Consider the following 22,069-nt stretch of genomic DNA (forward strand, 5'->3'; position numbering starts at 1 on the left):
CTAAATACATAAGAAGCTGAGATTTTAATGAAGTCAGTAAGACTTTAAAGCTCTTATTTGGCCCCTAGTTCATCTTTTGACATTTTAGTCATTCCTAAGACGCTGCAGGGGATTAGTCCCACGACTCCTATGGATACCCAAACCCAAGTTTCTCATATAAAATGGTGTATCTCATATACTTTACATCATCTCTAGACCACTTATAATACCTAACACAAGCCTACCACCACTTCATCTGCATGGATTTAGTATACAACAAATACAAGTTTTGCTTCTTAGAAGTTTCTCAATTTTTTTTTTCCAGTGCTAGAATCAGACCCAGGGTCTCATAGGTACTAGGCAATAACCCACTATTAAGCTATTATCTCCAGTCTTTCTAAGATAGTTTCGATAGCTGGCTGAGTCTGAGGAGGTAGACTCCATGAAGACAGTGCTTAATTATCTTGGAAGAGTATCATCATCATTTTACTGGTTAGCTCACAGTGTGAGTAAATTTCAAGTTCCTGCTCCACATTTGTTTAGAACAGTTTCCTCATAAACCCTATCCTGAAGCACAGTAACCCTGCTGAAATCACTGGGAACCAAGTTTTCTGCATCTGTACCCAGGAAGAGTCCCCATTAGTTGGGTTAGGACCTGCCTGAATACCCAGAGTTATACCCATGTTCCAAGAAAGGTATTAGGCCACAAGTCCACATGCAGCTGTTGGCCAGACTTTTGTTGGGAAGCAAGTCTATAAATGAGTAACTCCATCTTTTCCTGATTTACCATAGATGAATGCAAGCCCCAGCCCACTGCCCTGTGCGGGGCCCTCCCTACTTGTTGGACTGACATGAATAGTGAGTGATGACATCAAGCTTGTAAGGAAACTGGAGGGTTCCTGGAGGTCAGCTGAATAAAACACGGCCCAGAATAAGGAGTATGCCCAGGCCACAGAGCTGGTGAGCAGCCAATGGTTAACTCAAGGCCATCAAACACCCCACTCAGAGTACATTCCTGCCCTCTTATACCCATGGCACCACCACCTTATGCCCCACTTCATCCAACTCCTCACCGAGCACACAAAGGACTTGAGCAGGTGTCTACTGAGCAAGCTCAGTGATGCTGGCTTGGAGAACAGCACCACATCTGGAGTGCCCTGGAGGAGAAGACAGACAGTCAGGAAGTCACTGGGAGGTGTGGCCTGGCACTGTGCATTGAAGGAAGCCTAACCTCCATGAGGGAGCAGTAGAGGAAAGGTCCCTGGGAGATGACAAGGTTGGTGCAGAGGCAGCTGGCGATGGTCTGCTGGGTGGCCTGCAGCTGCTTCTTGGCGAGTTCCAGACCAAGGTACAGCTTGTCCAGGTTACTCCTGAAACAGGGCAGACACTTGGTTTGTATGTTGCTTGTCAAGAACTACGGGTAAAATGGTAAAGTCATAAATAGATTGCTTGGTTCCTGGTTCAAGAAGGGGTTTGAGGGGGCTGGAGAGATGATTCAGAGGTTAAGGGCACTGACTGCTCTTGCAAAGGACCCAGGTTCAGTTTCCAGCACCCGTATGGCAACTAACAACCATCTGTAACTCCTGTTCCAGGGAGTCTGATGCTCTCTTCTGGCCTCTGTGGGCAATGCACACATAGGCGCACTTACATACATGCAGGCAAAACATGCATATACGTAAAATATAAATAAATTAATTAATAAAAAAAGAGCAGAGGCTGCTTTTGCAGAGGACTTGGTTTCAGGTCCCAGCACCCATATGGTGGCTAACAATCATCTGTAACCCCAGTTCCAGGGACCTCTATGAGCATTGCATGCATGTGGTACACTTACATATGGGCAGGCAAAACACCCATACAATAAAATTTTAAAAAAGAAATTTAAAAAAAGGAGTTTAAGGATAATCATTTATCTTTTCTCCCTCCTGAGTGCCCATTCACACAAAAGGAGGGAAATTAAAAGAATGAATGAATGCGTAGCGATGGGGTAAGAGATTCAAAGAGATCCTAGAATCAAAAGATGGGAGACTAATGCTTGGGCATATCATTAATTCCCGCATTCAGGAAGATTGTGAGTTTGAAGCCAGCCTGGGCCATATAGCAAGACTATCTAAAAGAATAAATATCCTGGCTGGAGAGATGGCTTAGCAGTTAAAAGCACTGACTGCTCTTGTAGAGGACTCAGGTTTGATTCCCAGCATCCACAGGATGGTTAACAACTGTTCGTAACTCCAGTTCCAGGGGATTGACACTGTCTTCTGACCTCCTCGGGCATTGCATGTCACAGGTGCAGTTACATACACACAGGCAATATACTCATACACATAAACTAAAAAAAAAAAACCAAACAAACAGAGGCAGAGGCAGGTGGATCTCTGTGAGTTCAAGGCCAGCCTGGTCTACAGAGCAAGTTCCAGGCCAATTGGAACTACAGGGAGACCCTGTCTCAAAAAAAAAACCAAAACCAAAACCAAAATAAATAAATGAATAAATAACTCACAAAAGAGGTCCTAAGAACGTGTCTGGGGGCCTCTGACAGGGGAGTAGGGGAAGTATGGAGACAACCCCTCCCCCAACAGATAGACTCTTCTCTCCAAAAAGGATGGGTTCATACCTTCGAATACTTGAAATGAACCATCTGGAGAAAGAGGGCTGGCCTTCAAGCAAAGTGTCTATGCCCAGCAAATTATGTCCAAACAGGGATCTGCTTGACTCTGCCTCTGGAACACTGGAATTAAAGGTATGAGCCACCATGCCCCGATAATCTGAGTTCAAGCCCCCTGGGACTTCCATAGTGGAACGAGATAACCGATTCCCACATATTGTCCTCTGACTTCTAAACCTATACTGTGGCATGCACACATACACACAAATGCTAAATGTAAGAAAAAAAAAAAAAGGAATAGGGGCTGGAGAGATGGCTCAGTGGTTAAGAGCACTGACTGCTCTTGCGGAGGACCTGGGTTCGATTCCCAGCACCCACATGGCGGCTACGAACCATCCTTAACTCCAGTTCCAGGGAAATCTGAAGCCCTCTTCTGACCTCCACAGCACTGCATGACATGGGTGTACTCACATACATGCACTCATACTCATACACATAAAATAAAAATAATAAAAAATAAGGAATAAAGTTGTACTTCGCAACAAAAATTAACCTCCAGTGAATCATACATCTAACACAAGAGCTAAAACTCTACATAGTGCTTAGCAGAAGACATATGTGAAGGGTTTGTGGCCTTGGAATTGGCAACAGTTTCTCAGAAATAATGCTAAAAGTACAAGAAGCAAAAGGAAAATGAGATAATCTAGATCATCAAAATTAATACCTAATTTACAAACGGGTAAAGGTCTTGAATGGATAGCTTTCCGAAAAAGCTCCACAAATGGTCAATGAGCACACAAAAAGATGGCATCATTACCGCTCAGAGAAATCTGGATCAAAAGCATAAGGTAGCATGTCATACTCCAAAACACAGACAGTAACAAGTGCTGGTAAAGATGCAGGCAAACTGGAATCTTCATACACTGCTGGTGGGAACTGGTACAGCCATTATGGAAAACAGGCCAGCAGATCCTCTAGTTAAACCTAGAATATCTGTACAACCTAGAAATCCCACTCCCAATGTATAACCAAGAAAGTGAAATAGGAACAGCACAAAAACTTGTAAGTTTATAACAGCATCATCAGAAGGCAGAAAAACCCTATGTCTAACAACTGATGAAATAGCACGTAAAATGTGGTATATCCATCCAAGAAAATATTATTTACAATAAAAAGAGAAGTCTTTATACAAGCTACAACACAGGTATTATGAACATCATTACAAGTGAAGGAAGCCAGATGCACACACTGTGTATCATTTACAGAAAATGCTTAGGAAAGCAAATCAATAGAAGTGGTTGAGGGTTGAGAGGAATGGGGGGCAATGGCAAAGGGTGCAGTTTCTTTTACAGCAATGAAAAAGTTCTAAAATTGGAGTGGTGATGGTGGCAAATATACTAAGCCACTGCACATACTTTCCTTTGTTATATTTGTTTGTTTGTTTATTTATTGAGAAAGAGATTCACTATCTTCTCCAGGCTGGTGATTTTTTCAATTTTTGAACCTCTTGTCCTTACTTCCTGAGTACTGGAATTACAGGCTTGCACTATTTCTGGCTGCATCATATAGTTTAGTGAGTGAACTGTGTGATATTACCTGAATTATATCTCAAAAAAGCCATATATTTTTGAAAAGTGTGTAAGGAGAATTGGGAAACCCCAGAAAGCAGGCCCCTGTATATTTTGCCCTTAAACAAAATCAATAGACACAGCAGCACTGTCTCAAAAGCAAACCAAACCGAACTGAATGGAACTGATCCAAGCCACAGAAATGGGCTGGAGAGATGGCTCAGGGGTTGAGGGCACTTGCTGCACTTATAAAGGACCTGGGTTGGGCTCTAGAAACCACATGGCTGCTCACAACTATCTGTAATCCTACACCCTCTTCTGGACTCTGCAGGTACTGCATACACATGCTGTATGTATACACAATAGGCAAAACACTTAAACGCATAAAATCAAAATAAATAAATTTAACCTCCCCAAACAAAATGTTAAAAAAAAAAGGAATTACTACAGCATCTCTCCTGACAACCTGAGTATACCAGACATGACTCCCAAATTGGCATGTCCTATTTCATGACTACAAAAGACAAAAGAATTAGAAATACAAAACTGAGAAACAAAGAATTAGAAGAAAAACAAGAGTGAATAACCACAATAGTGTCTTAAGAGATTCAGAAGGTGAAAAAAAGAGAGAAAATAAACCGTAAAGGAAACAAAAAGGACTTCAGGGTACTGGGCCTAACAGTGCACACCAGAGTTTGGGAGACTGGGGCAGGAGGATCACAAATTTGAGGCCGGCCTAGGCTATGCATTGGGTCTGAGGTCAGACCATATCTCCAGAAGAAAACAAAAACTGGATCCAGGCCAGCAGTTTTAGGCACAGCTTGCTCAATGGTAGGAATTCCAATTCATTTGTAGTTTCTGCAGGACAGTCATTCTCACGGCTAGGGAGTCCCTGTGCAGGGTGAAGTGCAGGTCCAAGAGGATGAATGCCCAGTCATATCCACTACCTGGAGAGGCTATCCAGAGCCTGGATGAAGTGATCCGTCCCTGAGCCATCCCTCTCGGGGCTCTCCATCAGAGACATGGTGGCAAAGACCACATCACTGGCCAGGAATTTATGCTTGAACCCGAAATGGATGCTGAAAGTCTGCACACGCATGTCCTTCATCCTGTCGTGGGAGGAAGCAAGCAATGCAGCTGTTACTTCAACTCTATAGTCAAGCCAACAGATACTTAATGTTCCTCACAGGTCCGAGAATGCTTTCATTGTGACTACTGTGCTTGGAGATGAATGAGGCCAGAGCACTTAAGATATGTGGGCCCCACGGTCAAGAGCAACAGTCTGTCTTGTTCTCAGTTGCTTGGCTGGCTTGTGGGCAGGGTTCTCTACCACATCTATTTGTGCCATACAGGCACAGAGCCTCAGGTACCTAAGGACCTGGAGGGCAGAGCACGTCTACATCTGGCCCTGGTAGCCTGTGATTCTGGTATCTCTGTCTATACCACAGTTCTAGCATTTAAAGATCCTAAACATCATGGGCACTTTATGAAGGAACATTTTTAATCCAAAGAGAACTCAGTTTCAGGAACAGATTCAGGTCATGCTAATTTGCACATTCCTGAGGTTATTTACTTTTTTTTTGGTCTTTTTGAGACAGGGTCTCCCTGTAGCCGTAGCTGGCCTGGAACTCACTATGTAGACTAGGCTGGCTTTGAACTCAGAGATCCACCTGTCTCTGCCTCCTGAGTGCTGGGATCAAAGGCATGCATTAGTTTAAAGAGTATGATTAAAGCAGAAGGCCAAAATTTCAAGACACTTATCACAGAAAAAAGTTTTTACCCAAATTTATTTGCAGATTCTTCAATCATCTCCCGCAAATTCTCCTTCAAAGAGACGTCCATGGACTGAAACTTCTGCTTCACTTGTTTCAGGGGAAGCCTGGAGAGAGCAGACTTGTGAACAATATCACAAGACACCACTGGGAGGGAGAAGCCTGCCAAGGAGGTCAATATGTGTGCCCACCAGGGATGTCCTGACAGATGCATTCAGACCACATTCTAGGACATGGAGGAGGAACTGTTCTTCATAGCCTAATGAGTCACAACAGAGTAGAGGACAGGGTAGGTAGGAGGCTGCAAGCCAAGGTGGTTACTCACCCCATGTCTGCAAGGAACTCTTGGAGTCGCTTCTGCCCGTGCACAGACCAGAGCTTGAACCTGGCTGCAGTGTAGCTGGTGTTGCACAAGCTTTCATGGAGGGACCAGTGCTGATACAGTGCCAGGCGGAGGCTGGGCCCAAGGTCAAGGAGAACATAGGGTACCCTCTGTCCACTATCTACCTGGAGCTACACAGTGACTCACAACCTTGGTGTGGCATAGCACTGTCCACAATTCTTAGCAGATGGCCCTGCTTTGGGGCCCCCTTTGCGGGAGCCTGCCTGCACACCTATGTTGGGGATTGCCTGAGCAAGAGTGACCATAGAGCTGACTCATGTAGGGAGCATCTGAGGTTGTAGGCATGCACCATTATCTCCCTTTGACAGACTGAGATGCAGGGTTCCACAGAGTCCCCTACTGTGGTCACAGCCCCACACCATGGGAGGCAGAGCTAGCAGCTCAGGCTGCCATCTTGTTCTACAGCTCCCTGTCTATCTAGCCCAGTCCACCACTCTCCATCCTCAAAGACCCTCTTCTTAACCTCTTGAATTTGCCCTTCATCACTTATAGCCCCTTGTGTATGTGGTCCCCTACCACAGGCCTCCCCTCTACAGGACTCAGGCCAACTCTGCGAGTTGCTGAGTCTTACTGGTACCTTGCCACCCCTCCACTATGTACTTGGTCTCTTGTCCTCACTAATGCCCCTCCTTTGTAATTCCAGGGCCCCAGGGACTGCTGTCCATGCTGTGTCAGCTCTCAGCAGTTCCACTCGTTGCCCAGGCACAGTCTGTGGCCAGTAAATATAAATATGCCATAAGCTGGAGGACATGAGCAGCCCTACCCACATGGTGACTGAGCAGAAAGCACCTGCCGAGCAACACTCTGGAGGCAGGGGTGCTACCTGCACCCCAAGGGCCTGAGTTACAAAGATACTCATACTCAAAGGAGATCCGAGTGCAGTCCACAGAGAGCATGTTCTCCTTAGCCTCATTTCGGTGGTTGTGTCGGGACACATGGCGCTGAAGGATGCCAATATCAGTCACGTACTTCATTCTGAAAGAAAGCACAGAAGGCTGGATCAGCTCCTGCCCCCAAACTCAGGGGCCTGCCCACCAAGAAGCCCTATATGAGGACTGAGGAAGCTTCTCTAGGTAGACACAGGACAGCCAGGGAGTGACAGCAGAGAGCTGGGTAAGGAGGCCATGGCCAGGCCACGTCTCATCTTTAGGTTTTTTTAAATAAATATTTTACTTATTATTTTTATTTTCTGTGTATGTGTGTATGGCCTACATGTAGGTAAGTACACCCATGTTGTGCAATGTCCACAGAGGACAGAAGAGGCTGTTGGATCCCTTGGAACTGGAATTATGGACAGTTGTTAGCTGCCATGTGGGTGCTTGGATTTGAACCCAGCTCTTCTGCAAGAGCAGCCAGTGTTCTTAACTGCTGAGCCATCTCTCCAGCCCCATCTTTAGGTTTTCTGACACCTTTTGAGACTATCACTTCAGAGGCCAGTCACTCACTAGCCCAATTAAGTAGACCCCATGACAGGAAACTACACTGAAAGTATAGACCTGCACAGGAACTGTCAACAAGTGCAGAGAGGGTAGCCAGACCCAACTCCAGGTTCCACCTACTCCAGGTTCCAATGGGACACCAACAGGATGCTGACAATAGGGCCTCACCTGAGGCCAAAGAGCAGGGCCAGTTCCTAGTGATGAATGCACGTTTCTAGAGTCTACGTTACTCATGTGTTTACCCTATTCCATCCTTTAAAAAAAATTTTTTTTTGTGTGTGTAGGTATGTATATATTAGCATGGGTGCCTATGCAGTCAGAAGAGGGTGTCAGATCCCCTGGGGCTGGAATTACAGGGGGTTGTGAGCCTCCTGACATAGGTGCTGAGAAGTGAACTCTGGTCTTCTGCAAGAGCAGCAAGTGCTCTTATTGCTGAGCCATCTCTCCATCCAGCCAGCCCCCACCCCCATCCTTAACAGGGAAGGGACTGAAGTGTGCCAAAGCTGTAGGCTGGGCCAATGTGGCAGTCCAGGGCAGCAGTACCAGGTCTGAGTTTGAGCTCTTTAAACTCCCTTGGCTACTCAGCAAGGCCCTACACATAGGGGTGCAGGGCTTCTGCAAACTATACAAGGAATCAGGTGAAAATTGAAGGCAATGCTTAGGGAGAGTGTGGGTCCCCTAGAGAGGGTCTCTGTCAGTTATCTTACATGTCCCACTTGATAACCAGAGGTTGAGTTGCCTCATGGAGAAGGGGATGAGATACTACCTTGTCTGTTCAAGGCTCTGCCCTGTTCCCAGTGCCTACATTCTGGGGCATTCTTTCAGTTCAGAATTCAATAGAAGGGGAGCCTGCTATAGTCACAGAAGGTCAGACTTTGCTTTATGTCAGTCTTCTTTAAAGTCCTCTAGTCTTTGCCTGCCTTATGATCAAACCCATACTTCCTGACAGGACCCCAGGGCTCTCATTTCCCCTCCCCACTTCCCTGTACACATCCATCCCTCTACCAAACATGGGCTACATCTCAGCACCTGCCTCTAGGCCTCAGAATGAAGACAGATAGAGCCTCTCCTCCCACCCACCATTGATTTTTCAGGGTGATAGGGGCCAAGCTAGGCCACAAGCAAGGGCAGGGACCTGGTGCTGAAGGGCCCTTCTCCAAAGGAGTGTCATTGACACTGCCTCCCACCTCCTGGTTGCAAACTCAGGGGCTGCCACATGCATACAGCACAGGGCTGACCCCAAAACTGAGGACATCACCCTTACTGAGTGATCTTGTCGTGTACCCACTGGTCTGTCAGTCCAACGATGGCCCACCTGGAAAGGAAAAGATGGAGTGAGCTATAGGCAGTTCCAGCTTGGTGAGGCACATACTGTGGAGTCAGGTGACATGAAGGACAGCCCACCCTCAACACTCCTAGGAGAGTCCTGTTAGCATGGCCTCCCAACCCAGTGTCCTCCCTGCCTGGGATCTGCAAATAATCACCCTGGACCTTCTTTTCTACTGTGATGACATTTTAAACTTGTTCCCTCCATCTAAAGAAACAGAGATACCCTAGGCTAGGTTTTCCTTAATATGCTGAAATATAAAGCCAGGCTCCCAGTTCCAGAGCAGTGGTTGGGAAGACATAAACTATACCTGGGTCTGAAAGACACCACCAGTAGCAAAAGGAAGGAGGTGGAGCCAGGCTAGACCTACATTTTTCTCACAAAGACTGGAGTTTGTTTCCTGATCAAACCAAGTTAATAGTGACCATTAGGCCTATTATTCTGCATGCTCAGGGCCCTGTTGGCAGTCTGGACAGAGATATGATAGGCAGGGACAATTTCTGTACTGAATTACAGCAGTATCAGGGCAGCAAGGATGCTCAGTAATAGCTATCTCATTCAAATATCATATTCTTTCAGCTTCGTGTATTTACTGGGCATAAGGCTAAGCATCAGGGGTGGAAGGACAGGAGCATCAGTGGAGCCCCACTGTTCACTCCCAGGTCCTTAGGAAGACCAGGGTTATAAACAGTCCCAGAGAGGGGCTGTGCCTGACATTGCTGATGGGGGCATGACATTGTCCATGTGGCACTGATCTTGGCTAGTGGTAGGACTCACAACACAATGTCATGGGTGTGTGTGTGTGTGTGTGTGTGTGTGTGTGTGTGTGTGCATGCTACATACCATAGCATGTCATTCAGGTCCTTTGACATCATCCATGCCAGGTCAAATATCACCATGGCTGACTGCAAGGGAGGAGAGAAGCCTGAAGTTAAAAGCAGCTGAGTTCACAGAATGGGCCACAGAGTGGGGCCAGTTCTGAGCCAGCAGGCCCAGTCAAGTCCTGCAGAGTGGAGCACTTGGGCTGTGCTCCAGCATGTGATGAAAAAGCTCACATCAGACCAAGGGGAGGAAGATAGCATAAATCCAATGACTTGCATGTTCTCCTCTGCTATCTAAAGTCAATTTCATCTGTGTTTAGCACGTAGCAAATGAATGGCAAAAAGTGTGACCCAGGAGGCAGTCCAGGCATAGCACTATGCAGGCTCACAGTTAAGAGCACTGGCTGTTCTTACAGAGGACCTGGGTTCAGTTCCCAATACCCACATGGCAACTAACAACCGTCGGTAACTCTAGTTCCAAGGGATTCGACCCCCTCTTCTGACCACTCCCTGTTGGTCTAGTAATTAGGACTTGGTGCTTTCTCTCTCAACCCCCTCTTCTGGTCTCTATGGGCATTGCAGGCAAAGGTGCACTTATCCACACAAAGGCAAAACAAATAAATAAAAGTAAAATAAACAAAATCAAAACCAAACCCAGATTTGCCACTGTAAATTTAGTGTTTAATCTTCTTGCAGAGATTAATGATTTAATCTGTATTTTTAAAGTTTTATGTGTACGAATGTTTTGCCTGCAGGTATGTAAGTGTACTCATGCATAAATGCCAGGGACCAGAAGAGAGCGTCAGATCCCCTGGAACCGGAGTTGCCATGTAGTGCCCTCTCTCACTGAGCCACCACTCTAGTGCTTCATCTGTATTTTTGATGATGAGCAAAAATAATTGCTGTTCTTGGATCAGCTACGTGGTAGCAGAGACCACCCGAACAACTGACTCAGAAGAAATGCTTACAGATGCTCCTTGGGTTACTAATGGTGGGTCATTCATTATCAATAAGCTCATCAGAAAGTGCAAATATCCTAAGTCAAAAATGTGTGGGCTGGGATATAGCTCAGTAGTAGAGTGCTTGCCCCACACATGAGAGGCCCTGGCTTTGATACCTAGCATTGCAAAACAAAACATCTAACCTACCCACACTTTAGCTTCTCGACACAGTACCCTGTAGAGTGTATGCTGCTTACTCAGTGATCTCCTGACTGTCTACTTCTGGCCACTAGGGCTGCCCAGCATCATCAGGGAGCATTGTCAGCACAGAAAAAGTTCAAAATTCAAAACATGAAGGACAGAGACACTTTGATTCTAGGATTAAAAATTATTAAATTATTATTGGGGTGTGGCTCATTGTTGGGATATCCAGCATGCTTGATGTCCTAGGTTTGATCTTCAACAAAAACAAGAAAAAAAAAAGAAGCAAATTATGGTTAAACTTTTTCTTTAAAAAAAAAACGACAACAAAAAAAACGGAGGAAAAATTTATTTTGGCTCATGGTTTTCAAGATTTGAGTCCATTATGATGGGAAGGGAATGGCAAAGGAAAGCAGCTCACATCATGGTCAGGAAGCAGAAAGAGTCCAGTTATGATCTTAAATTAAATTTGGCAGGCATGGTGGTATATAACTGTAGTCTCAGCTACTCAAGAAAAGGCAGGAGGATCACTTGAAACCAGAAATTCAATGACAGACTGGGCAGTATAATAGGTCCTGGTCCCAAAAATATTTGGGCTTCTTTGGCTTCCACTGAGCACATATAACTTTTTACACCATCATACGGTTAAAGCCAAACCAACATAAATTTAGATCCAACCATATTCTCTTCATTTTACAGAGGAGTTGGCAGCTAAGAAGCTGTACTACTGCCCAAAGGCACAGTGGGGAGTAACAACAACTCTGAAGCCAGGTTTTTGTCTGAAAATCCTTTGCTCTTATGTTTTAGGACACTGACCCCTAGAGACAGAACTTCTGCTGAGTCAGCTCTATTCTTACTTACCGATGTCCCATAATATTCGTACTGCTCGTAGTCGAAGAGGATGTCTCTTCTGTAACAACACAAAACGTGGGTCTTGCAGGACAGGAAGGCAAACATTTGGAAAAAGGCTAAACCTTCAGTCTCCAGGAAATGCAGATGAAATCATGGTACCATTTGTTTTCACTTAGTGACTCTTTAGCAGAATGTGCACGTGGAGCACTGGGCATGGTCTCAAATTCTGCCTTTTATCGCAAAGCAATTCAAAAGACAAGGAAGACAGACTCATCGTGCACACAAGCTATTAATTGTAGATTTACTTATAATGGTAAAATTCTAGAAGTAATCTATAGTTGAAAAAGAAGAGAAGGGCCAGACATGGTGTTGTACATGTGTATAACAGCAGGGATATGTTCAGTTAATAAGAGTGGTACAGCACTGCTTAAACTGCGAGGGTAATCCCACCACTGAGAGGAAGGTTGAGGCAGGCCAGCCTTGGTATATAGCAAGGTATTGTCTCAAAAAAAAAAAAAAAAAAAGGTGGAAGGCCAATAAATGGTAGTTTTTATTGTAACGACTAATTATTAGCTGCTGGAACCTGGCACAGTGCTCTGGGGGATGCTCAGCTGTTGGAGCAGAAATGATCTGATAGAGTTTTCCAACGTGTAATCCCCGCAGTTGAGAGGAAGTTTGAGGCAGCCCAGCTTTGTTAAAAAGAAAGTTATTTTCGAAAAAAAAAAAAAAAAAAAAGTTGGTAAGATGGCTGAATTGATAAAGAGTGCTTTGTTATGCTTTGTTATGCAAGCATGAGGACCTGAGTTTCCTCAGCACCTACATAAAAAGCCGAGTGCAGTATGCATCTGTAACCCCAACACTGGGGTTGAAAGGGAGGAGGCAGAGACAGGTAGATCCCTGGAGATCAGTGGCCAACCAGTTTGGTCAAATCAATGAGCTCCAGGTTCAGTGAGAGACCCTGCCTCAAAAATATAGGGTGGAGAGCAATCAAGAAAAACATTCAAGGTTGATGTCTGGCCTCCATACCATGTACATTGTACACAGTCACATCCATGTCCACCACACACCTTTACCCACACCCAAATGAAACATAACAAACAAAAACAGGGAAAAAAAAAGGGAATGAAAAATTCCTTTACCATTTGGGATTGAACTCAGAAGATGTATGCATATGGAACTATCACACTGGACCTCATAAATATGTACAGTAATATATTAATAAAAAACAAAAGATTTATATTTTAAAGGGAGAATTGGGGGCTGGTGATATGGCTCAGCAGTTAAGAGCACTCACTGCACTTGCAGAGGACCCAGGTTCAGTTTCCAGCACCCACATGGCAGTTTCCTACAGTCTGTAATTCCAGTTTCAAGGGGATCTGATGCCCTCCTCTGGACTCTTCAGGCACTGCATGTATTTGATGCACTTACATACATCCAGGCAAAATACGCATAAATAAAAATAAATAATGTTAGGTGTGGTGGTGCATGCCTTTAATCCCAGCACTTGGGAGGCAGAGGCAGGTGGCCCTCAGTGAGTTTGAGATCAGCCTGGTCTACAAAGAAAACTCCAGGACAGCTGGGGCTATAGGGAGATCCTGTCTTAAAAAGACCCAAAATAAATAAATACATAGACAAATAAATCTAAGAGGCAGGGGATTGTTAGTTAAACATCAAGCAGTTTTAAAAAGACTGTTCAGAAGTATAAAAAAAGTGGTACCTGGGACTGGAGAGATGGCTCAGCAGTTAAGAGTACTGGCTGCTCTTGCAGAGGACCCATGTTCAATTCCCAGCAGTGCATGGTGGCTAATGGCCCATAACACCAGTTCCAGGGGATCCAGGGCCGTCTTCTGAACACTGTGAGCATTGCATGACATGGGTGTGCTTGCCCAGTTCAAACACACTGCTGCTCACTCACTTCAAGCCAGAGAAACTGTTCTAGCATTTTCATTTTTAAAGTACTTCAGGTATTTTTTTTTTTAAGTGAGCAACAGGAGGAATTATGGATAACTTAGTTTCTGTTCATATGTCTATGAGTTTTACAAAGTATCTACATCTGAAAAAAAAATCTGGTAAATGTAAACAGACAGGGGCCATCATCTCTAACAGAGGGCTTGGATTTGGGAGACTGTTGGGCCTGTCTTGTCATTCTAGGGACTGGTGGACAATACACAGGGAGATAAAGGCTGGTTTTGGTTATTTTGATTTTCTTAAAAATGTTTTATTTATTATTATTTTTTTATGTGTATGAGTGTACTGCCTGCATGTATGTGAGTGCACCCATGTCGTGCAATTCTGCAGAGGTCAGAAGAGGGCTTCGGATTCCCTTGGAACTGGAGTTAAGGATGCTTCGTAGCCGCCATGTGGGTCCTGAGAATCGAACCCGGGTCTTCTGCAAGAGCAGTCAACGCTCTTAACTGCTGAGCCATTTCTCCAGCCCCAAGGCTGGTTTTTGAGGCAGTGGCCACATACTCACTCCAGAGTGGTTGAGATTCTTAACTAAAGGAATTTCCCCTTATATATGGCATCCAGGAAACATGAAAAGTATCAAGATTCCACAGAGCCCAGGAAGCTCGGTCCTGCACTGCAGAGCTGCTCAGGGCACACTCACCTGCGGGCCTCCCACTCTCTCCTCTGCCTCCTCTTCATGGTCTGTTCCACTATTTCCTGAGACAGTGACAAAGAAAACAAAAGGTTGAGGTTTGGAAGAAGCCCTTAGGCTTGGAGCACTCACGGAGATGTGGGTTGTGTCCATTCCCCAAGCATGGCCTGTGCCCTGAAAGGTATACTTGGCCTCCAGAATTTGGCAGACACCATCCATGTACAGAAGAGCAAGGGCTTTCCTGGCATGTACTCCCTACTATATACATGCAGTTGTCTAGTCACCCTGCATGTCCAGCACTCAAAACACTATGGAGCCCATCCAGGATATCCCATACTACTTGTCAGACAACAAGAGTTGCATTTCTTAACTTGTCAATGTGTTAGCAATGACTCTAATCTTATTTAATATTTATCACAAAAGCATGAGGCACTGGTGATTTAAAAAACGTATGGTCTCAAGACTTCTTCCAGGAAGAGGGAGTGGAAGTATGTTTCCCAATATGTCTGCTGGATATATCTAAAACTCTTGTACATTATGGAAATGAAGTAGAGAAAGAAGATATAGCTGTTAGAGACTCTGGGATTTAGGACAGCATGATGTATGTGACCTGGTTTCCTTTTGGCTCATAGATCCCAGACTTAGAGCCTAAGAAGCTGCCAACTTGGGAACACCAAAAGGAACAGAACAAAAATCCCCAACAAAACCAGCCCATTGGCTGGCAATGTGGCTTAGCTGGTAATGATGGCACAGTAGGGACAAAGCCCTGGGCTTGAAGCCCAGCACTGCATACAACTAGAAGTGGTGGCACGTCTGTGATCCCAGCACTCAGGAGGTGAAGGCAGGAGGATTAGGATTAGGCCATCCTTGACTACACAGTGAGTTCCAAGCCAGTCTGGTTACATGAAACTCTGTCTCAATAAACAAAACAAAATAAAGATCAAAGGACCAGGAGGCAGCCTTATAAACAGAACACCTATACATAATCACTCTCCTCCAGTCAATACCATCCCCCTCCATCTGTCCCAGATTCCTACCCTCATAAAGTTGTACTAAGAACCCTCTCAATCTTCCTGCCAGAGAATGTTAGGGGAGACAAAGAGAACTCAGAAACTGCCACCCCCACACCTGCCTTGATGGTAGTCTGGCTGGGACTTCTGCCCTCATCTGCCACTAGTGAAGACCCTTCTCCCTCCCTGCTGGAGGGTGTCAAGGGGCGAAGCAGGGTTCTTGGACCTTCACTGTCAAGGGTAAAGAGACACTCTCCTTGGTATTATAGGTCAAGTGTGAAGCCTGAATTCTCTCTTCCCGGTGCCTCCCATTCCTACATGACGCAAGAGTGTCAGGGAAAGTCAGTTAAAGCTGAAGTTTTAAGCAGGACCAAGAGTATCAGAACCCTCAAATGTTTAGGCTTCACTCGAAACTCATTCGTCATACCAACACTATAAAAAATGGCTGTTCGTCGATGCCAACACAGTATCTGACAGGTTTTAAAGCAATCATAAAGATTAATCTTAGCACTCAGGAGGATCTCTGTGAGATTGAGGCCAGCCTGGTCTACATAGTGAGCTCCAGGCCAGCTGAGGCTACAGGGAGACCCTGTCTCAAAAAGACCAAAAAAAAAAAAACCCACCTGGGGTTCAATTCCCAGTACATGGTGGCTAATGACTGTCAGCAATTCCAGTTCCAGGGGATCTGATGCCCTCTTCTGGCCTCCATGGACATTGCACATGCATGGTGTACAACACTCAAGCACATAAAATTTTAAAAAACCCAAAAAAACCAAACAAAAAAAACAAAAAAAATCTAACATGATTTTTGTGTCCCAGAGGAGAGAAGATAAGAGAATAGCTCAAATAGATATCTGAAGACGTAATGTATGAAAATTTGACAAACACATAAATTTAGCTAGAGATGTAGTTCAGTTGGCAGAGTGCTTACCTAGGGAGCATGCATGACCCTGGGTTTGATTTCCAGCACGGTGTAAAACTAGGCATGGTACTACATGCCTATAATTCCAGCACTTAGGAGGTAGAGTCAGGAGGATCAGAAGTTCAAGGACATCCTTGGTTATATAGTAAGTTTGAGGTGAAGACCCTTCTCCCTCCCTGCTGGAGGGTATCAAGAGGCAAAGCAGGGTTCTTGGACATTCACTGTCAAGGGTAAAGAGACACTCTCCTTGGTATTACAGGTCAAGTGTCTGGTCTGTATGAGACTCTGCCGCAAAACAACAGCAAAAAACAAAACCCAAGAACAACAAAAAAACCCCAATAACAATCCCCACCAATAAAGCTAGACTCAAAAGGTGAATGAAATGCATATAGAATAAACCCAAGAAATACAAATCAAGACACATAAACTCCTAAACACTTGAGCAAAAAGAAAAAGTAACAATAGAAAGTGCAGACCTGCAATCCCACCATTCGAGAGGCTGAGGCAACTCAATTTGAGGCCAGTCTGGGTTTTACTGGAAGATCCTGTCTTAATAATAACACAAAAGAGTCAGGGAAAAATTATGCTTTGCATAAGAAAAAAACCCCCAAAACCTGTCAGAAAGTAAACAAACAGATGAAGAGATGGGCAAGATGAAGGACCTAAAAATGGGTCCAAGAGGTGGCCCATGAGACCACCTGGAGCTTTCATGAAAGACAGATGAAGGTGAGAAGGCCAGGAGAGAACAGTCCACTTAGACTTGAAGGACACGGACCTATGTCAGACAAAGCTTGCCTTGAATGTCCCAATACTGCCAGAAAGGGTTCCATCAAAGCACATTTCTTGGAAACATCAGGCCAAGTAAGAAGGGGAAACCCTAAGATATCCCCAGAAGCAAATTCTAACTGTGCATCAAGGATCAGGAGTCACAGGGCAATGGCTCCCTCAACAGTAATGCTCAACTCTAGAAGAAAATGTGGCTGTCCACACTAGAGGGACAGTCATATCCTAACTGCTATTCTGCTTCGAGCAATCTCAGATCACCAAAGATGCTTTCCCTAGAGTATCTATACCGGACTGGGCCTGGCCAACAGGTCACAGACTTACAGGGTTCCTTCTGGTGACTTTGCAATGAGCAGCACTGTAAGGGAAGTGGACATTTTGCTGTGTAATGTTTCTCTGTCATTAAAAAAAAAAGTTTGCTACTTAGCTGTAGAGCCAAGCTGCCCTAAATTTCATTTCTTTTGACAGCATCCTACTGTACAGATAAGGAAGCTACAGTTCTGATAACTCCAGTAATCTGCCTTAGGCCACAAAGACAGGGGATAGAACCCAGGAACAGTACCCACACCTGCTAACTCCTCCACTTTTCACTGCCTGGTGTCCCTAGCTGTGCCTGGGCCCAGAAAGTTCTGATTTCTGTCTTCTGGGCCTCAGTTCCTCCAGAATGACACATTCACCCAAACACACCTCTTCTAACCGTGTGCGCTTCTCAGAAGGCTCTGAACCATCATTGTCACTTCCTGAGAGATCTTCATCCTCTGCTTCATCCCTAAAGATGTCGTCATAGGCAGGAACTTCAAGGTCATCATCTTGTTTAATGAGTAATTTGATCTATGTTATAAAACAAAAGGCAATCAAGATTTTCTTCTTTTCTTGCCAGGACACCATTCACCAAGACGCTTTACTTCTGTAGAATTGTACCTTTTCTTAATTAGCTGGCTCATAAGTTTTCTGCACACACAAGCAGCACCCGTCTAAGGAGTGCTCTAGGCCTCTCAGTGCTACTCAGTAAGGCACTAGTTGGCCCACATGTACATAGAAATTATGAAGATGTGAAAACAAGTTTTTTTTTAAAAAAACTTAAAAAAAATTATTTTTTTTATTTTATGTGCATGCATGTATTGCTGGCATGTAGGTAAGTGCACCTGTGTCATACAGTGCCTGCAGAGGTCAGAAGAGGCTGTTAGATCCCCTGGGACTGGAGTTATGGACAGTTGTTAGCTGCCATGTGGGTACTGGGATTTGAACCTGGGTCTTCTGCAAGACCAACCAGTGTTCTTAACCACTGAGCCATCTCTCCAGCCCCGAAAACAAGTTTTTGAAAACCACCTACAGCCTACTTTAATTCTGGTCAGACAGTTCCCTCTTATTCTACACATTAAAGAAAAAGTCCCACCACTTGGCATTTGATAGAGGATGTGAAAATGCTACTGTGGTTGGGTATGGTTTATCTCCCAGATTCATGTGCTGGAAGCTTGGTTCCTGGTGTGGGGTGTTGGGGGTGTGGAGCGATTAAGAGGTGGGTCTAGTGGAAGGTGATTAGGTCAACAGGGGGTCTGCCCTCACTAATGGAAAAATGCTGCCTCTCAGAAGCAGGTTGGATCTCTTAGGAGAAGATTAATTCTTACCAGCATGAGATGTTACAAAGCTCCCATGGCTTGTTCTGCTGCTTCTTGTCTTACCAGGAACCTTTCTCACTCTCCCACACACTTCTGTATTGGGATACCATCTACCATGGGGTCTCACCAGAATAGAGCAGATGTTTACACCATACTCCTGAATATCCAAAATAGTGAGCTAAATGTAACTTTCATCTATAAGGTACCCAGTCTCAGGAATTTTCCTAGAGTGACCCAAAATGAACAAGACAGATGTGAACCCCAAAGTGAATATAACGTCTGTCTCTAACAGCGATTCCAGGCTGATTTCTCTTGAGTTCTTCCTATGAGGATTTTAGGGTCTGATGCCTTATGGTAGGAAATCAAGTCACAGAATGCTTGGATGGTTGGTCTGTGCTAGGTTGTATGTTAATGCTCAGAGGTTCAGAATAAGTGTAGTAGAGCCATTTTAGGCTAAAATATTCTAACTCTCACCAAAGATAGGCAAGACTAGGTTCTTGTATTGAAGATAGCCCCAATCCCACAGGGGTACTGGAAACACACCTTGCAAAAGAGACCTGTGCAATATTGTCGACAGCATAAAAGGTACACAGACTGGTTAAGGGAAGGCACATACAAAGGGAGTCCCCATGGCCTAGGTACCTGGTTATCATTGTACACATTCACAACGTTGACTGGCCTGTGGGTATCACACACAAAAAATATACTGTCTTCATCAGGTTGAAGGATATCCAACAGATCTACATTAGCTCCACAGTTTATGAGGATAAAATAGGAGAACTGAAACAAGAAGGGAGACATTGGAAATGAACTGTATCAAGGAGGCCTTGCCTTCAGCACTTTCCGCCTCTACATTCCCACTGAAGCACTGTCAGTCACATATGGCAAGGCCCAGAGGGAATGGCAAGGAGGTCTGAAAACTGTCCACAGCTGGCTTGGCTATTTCTTTTCCAAGATGACACTGTGAGATGGGCTCTGGGGCTCTTCTTGCTTCCTAAAGAACATGCTGAGGCTCAGTAAACCCAAGACTCGTACACAGCATCAAATAGCTAACGAAGAACAGACCAAGACTTCATACATATAACGAAGTCTCTCTAAATATTGGTGAACTATATATACAGTTAACAGCATTGTACAGGTTTAGGTTTGTAGGAAATCCTGGTCAGCCCATGCTTTATGGGCATCTCAATGATAAGTCCTTTAACACACTATCACTATAGCAAAACCTTTCCTTAGTAATACCAACTTGGCTGGGTGTGCCAGCTGATACCTATAATCACAACACTTCAGAGGCTTAGCCAGGAGGATTTCCCATGAATTCAAGGTCAGCCTGGGCCATTGCATAAGATACTGTCTCACAACACTGGGAAAAAAAAAAATCCAACTGGTACAGGTCCTTCAAGCTATGAATAAACTTGAAGGGAGGATTCATCTCTGCCAAAACATTCTAGAAGTGGCCAGGGACTTCAGAGACCCCCTTAACATGCCCCAGCCACTACCCATGGGCTCACAATGTCTCATTTCTCATTTGGGCTCCATGTAAAGGTTAGGAGTTTTGGCCTCTACTATCTAAATTCCAAAGGGAGAATACAGGTTCCTATATTTCAGTTGGAAACTGGACTGCATTTTCCTGGGGAAATAACATAAATTAGTGGTGTGCTCTATTAACATTAGTGAGTTCATATTAGGTGCCACTTTTTTTTTTCTTTTTCTTTTTTTTAGAGACTGGGTCTTGTCATGTGCCAAGAGTGGCCTCAAATTCACTATGTAATCCAGCCTTGCATCAAATAGGTGATTCTCTAGTCTCAGCCTCTTGGGTATGGAACTACAGGCAAGGATTCGCACACTTGGCAGTCTTTTCTTGATTCTGTCTCCATGACTTTGAAGCCTAACGAAACTGATACTCTGAAACACACTTCACCTATTTTGGAACTAGAAAGAATGTTAAATACTAAGAAATTGCAGCTGAGTAGATAAGCCAATTCATTCTAAAATTTGTATCTCATACCTGTTCTTTATGCTCAAGATATGCAGTTTCAAGTTCTTGCCACCCAGAAACTGGAATGAGTGTGTACTGCACGTGGTCACACTGAAACAGGGCCTGGAGAGAAAGTACTGTGAGAGCCACTCCTATATAGGATATCCACAATTCACCTTGAAGTACACCAGAAACAAAGTGAGTTGACAGACAAAAGTCCTGAGTGGTAACGAGTGTGGGGGGAGATGGCTCAGTAATTAAGAGCTCTGACTGCTCTTGTAGAGGGCCTGGGGGTTTGTTTCCCAGCACCCATATGGCAGCTACCAACTGTCCTTAACTCCAGTTCCAGGGGAATCCAATGACCTCTGCGGCACTGCACAACATGAGTGCACTCACACAGAAGCAGGCAATACACTCATACACATAAAATGAAAATAAAAAACAATATTTTTTTAAAGAGTAGCAATAGGTAGCCGTGCGAGTGTTCAGTGTACAGATGTGTCAATTTGGTTGACTTTGCCAAAGTAAACACCGAGAGAAAAGCTAATCTTAACACCGGGGGTTCTGAAAAATTCCTGACCCTAGCTCAATATAAAAACCACTCTATAATATTCAAAACCAAACTATACCCCAGGAGCTGCTGTATTTCAAGCCCTGACTACGACACTACTCCCAGTTATCAGAGTTCTTTCCCAACAGGCAGATGCCTGAGTTCCAGGCCAGCCTGGTCTACAGAGCGAGTTCCAGGCCCATCAGAGCTACTCAGTGAGACCCTGTCTCAAGAACCCCAAACCAACCCAAACCAACCCAAACTCCACTTTTGAGAAGCCACTACAAGTTCAAAGAGTTCAGAAGTAAAATCACCCCACTTGAGTTACTGTAGAAATACTACTTGTCTCGCTATTTGCACTGTCCTTTTCTAGCCCCAATACAGTGCAGGGCAGTGCTGTCCCTCCGAGACCCCAGCCGTCACCAGCTCCGCCAGGGCTCCCACAGGCTCCGCCCATCCTGCGCCCCACCTCCGGCTGGGGCCCACCCAGTTCCCACCGTTCTCGCCCAGGCCTTGCGCTCTCTAGGGCCCGTAGAGCTCACCTGAAGGATCTTGCAAGCACACAAAGCATCAACGTCCGAGGCCACAAAGAGGAGGACCCTCTGTAGGAAAAGGTCAGACGGACAAGCTGGAGCAGCAAGTCCAATCCTGCCGCTCCCCGTCCTCCTGGCCCACCCACCGACTGGCGCCGTCACCCCTTTCC

The 22,069-nt window shown here is 44.9% G+C and overlaps 1 protein-coding gene across 4 annotated transcripts in view; it reads right to left on the reverse strand.

Annotated features, from left to right (window-relative positions):
- Cdc45 (cell division cycle 45) overlaps positions 1–22,069 on the reverse strand; it is a 28,292-nt gene that overhangs the window by 5,970 nt on the left and 253 nt on the right. Inside the window, exons 2-15 of one of the 4 annotated variants that reach the window (XM_029568266.1) lie at positions 21,909–21,968; positions 20,847–20,939; positions 19,481–19,517; positions 17,907–18,050; positions 14,514–14,569; positions 11,915–11,963; positions 9,934–9,995; positions 9,028–9,078; positions 7,180–7,299; positions 6,247–6,378; positions 5,930–6,028; positions 5,097–5,258; positions 1,211–1,349; positions 1,053–1,136 (exon numbers count right to left, since the gene is read on the reverse strand). In XM_029568266.1, coding sequence (XP_029424126.1) covers positions 1,053–1,136; positions 1,211–1,349; positions 5,097–5,258; positions 5,930–6,028; positions 6,247–6,378; positions 7,180–7,299; positions 9,028–9,078; positions 9,934–9,995; positions 11,915–11,963; positions 14,514–14,569; positions 17,907–18,050; positions 19,481–19,517; positions 20,847–20,939; positions 21,909–21,937 — 1,257 coding nt within the window. In that variant the 5' untranslated portion in view covers positions 21,938–21,968. Of the gene's footprint in view, positions 1–1,052; positions 1,137–1,210; positions 1,350–5,096; positions 5,259–5,929; positions 6,029–6,246; positions 6,379–7,179; positions 7,300–9,027; positions 9,079–9,933; positions 9,996–11,914; positions 11,964–14,513; positions 14,570–17,906; positions 18,051–19,480; positions 19,619–20,846; positions 20,940–21,908; positions 21,969–22,069 lie in introns of all 4 variants that reach the window. The other 3 variants (XM_017800577.2, XM_017800578.2, XM_029568267.1) reach the window with 3 other exon arrangements.

Source organism: Nannospalax galili, unplaced genomic scaffold, assembly GCF_000622305.1.
Source record: "Nannospalax galili isolate Female #2095 unplaced genomic scaffold, S.galili_v1.0 scaffold820, whole genome shotgun sequence".
Classification (NCBI taxonomy): Eukaryota; Metazoa; Chordata; class Mammalia; order Rodentia; family Spalacidae; genus Nannospalax; species Nannospalax galili.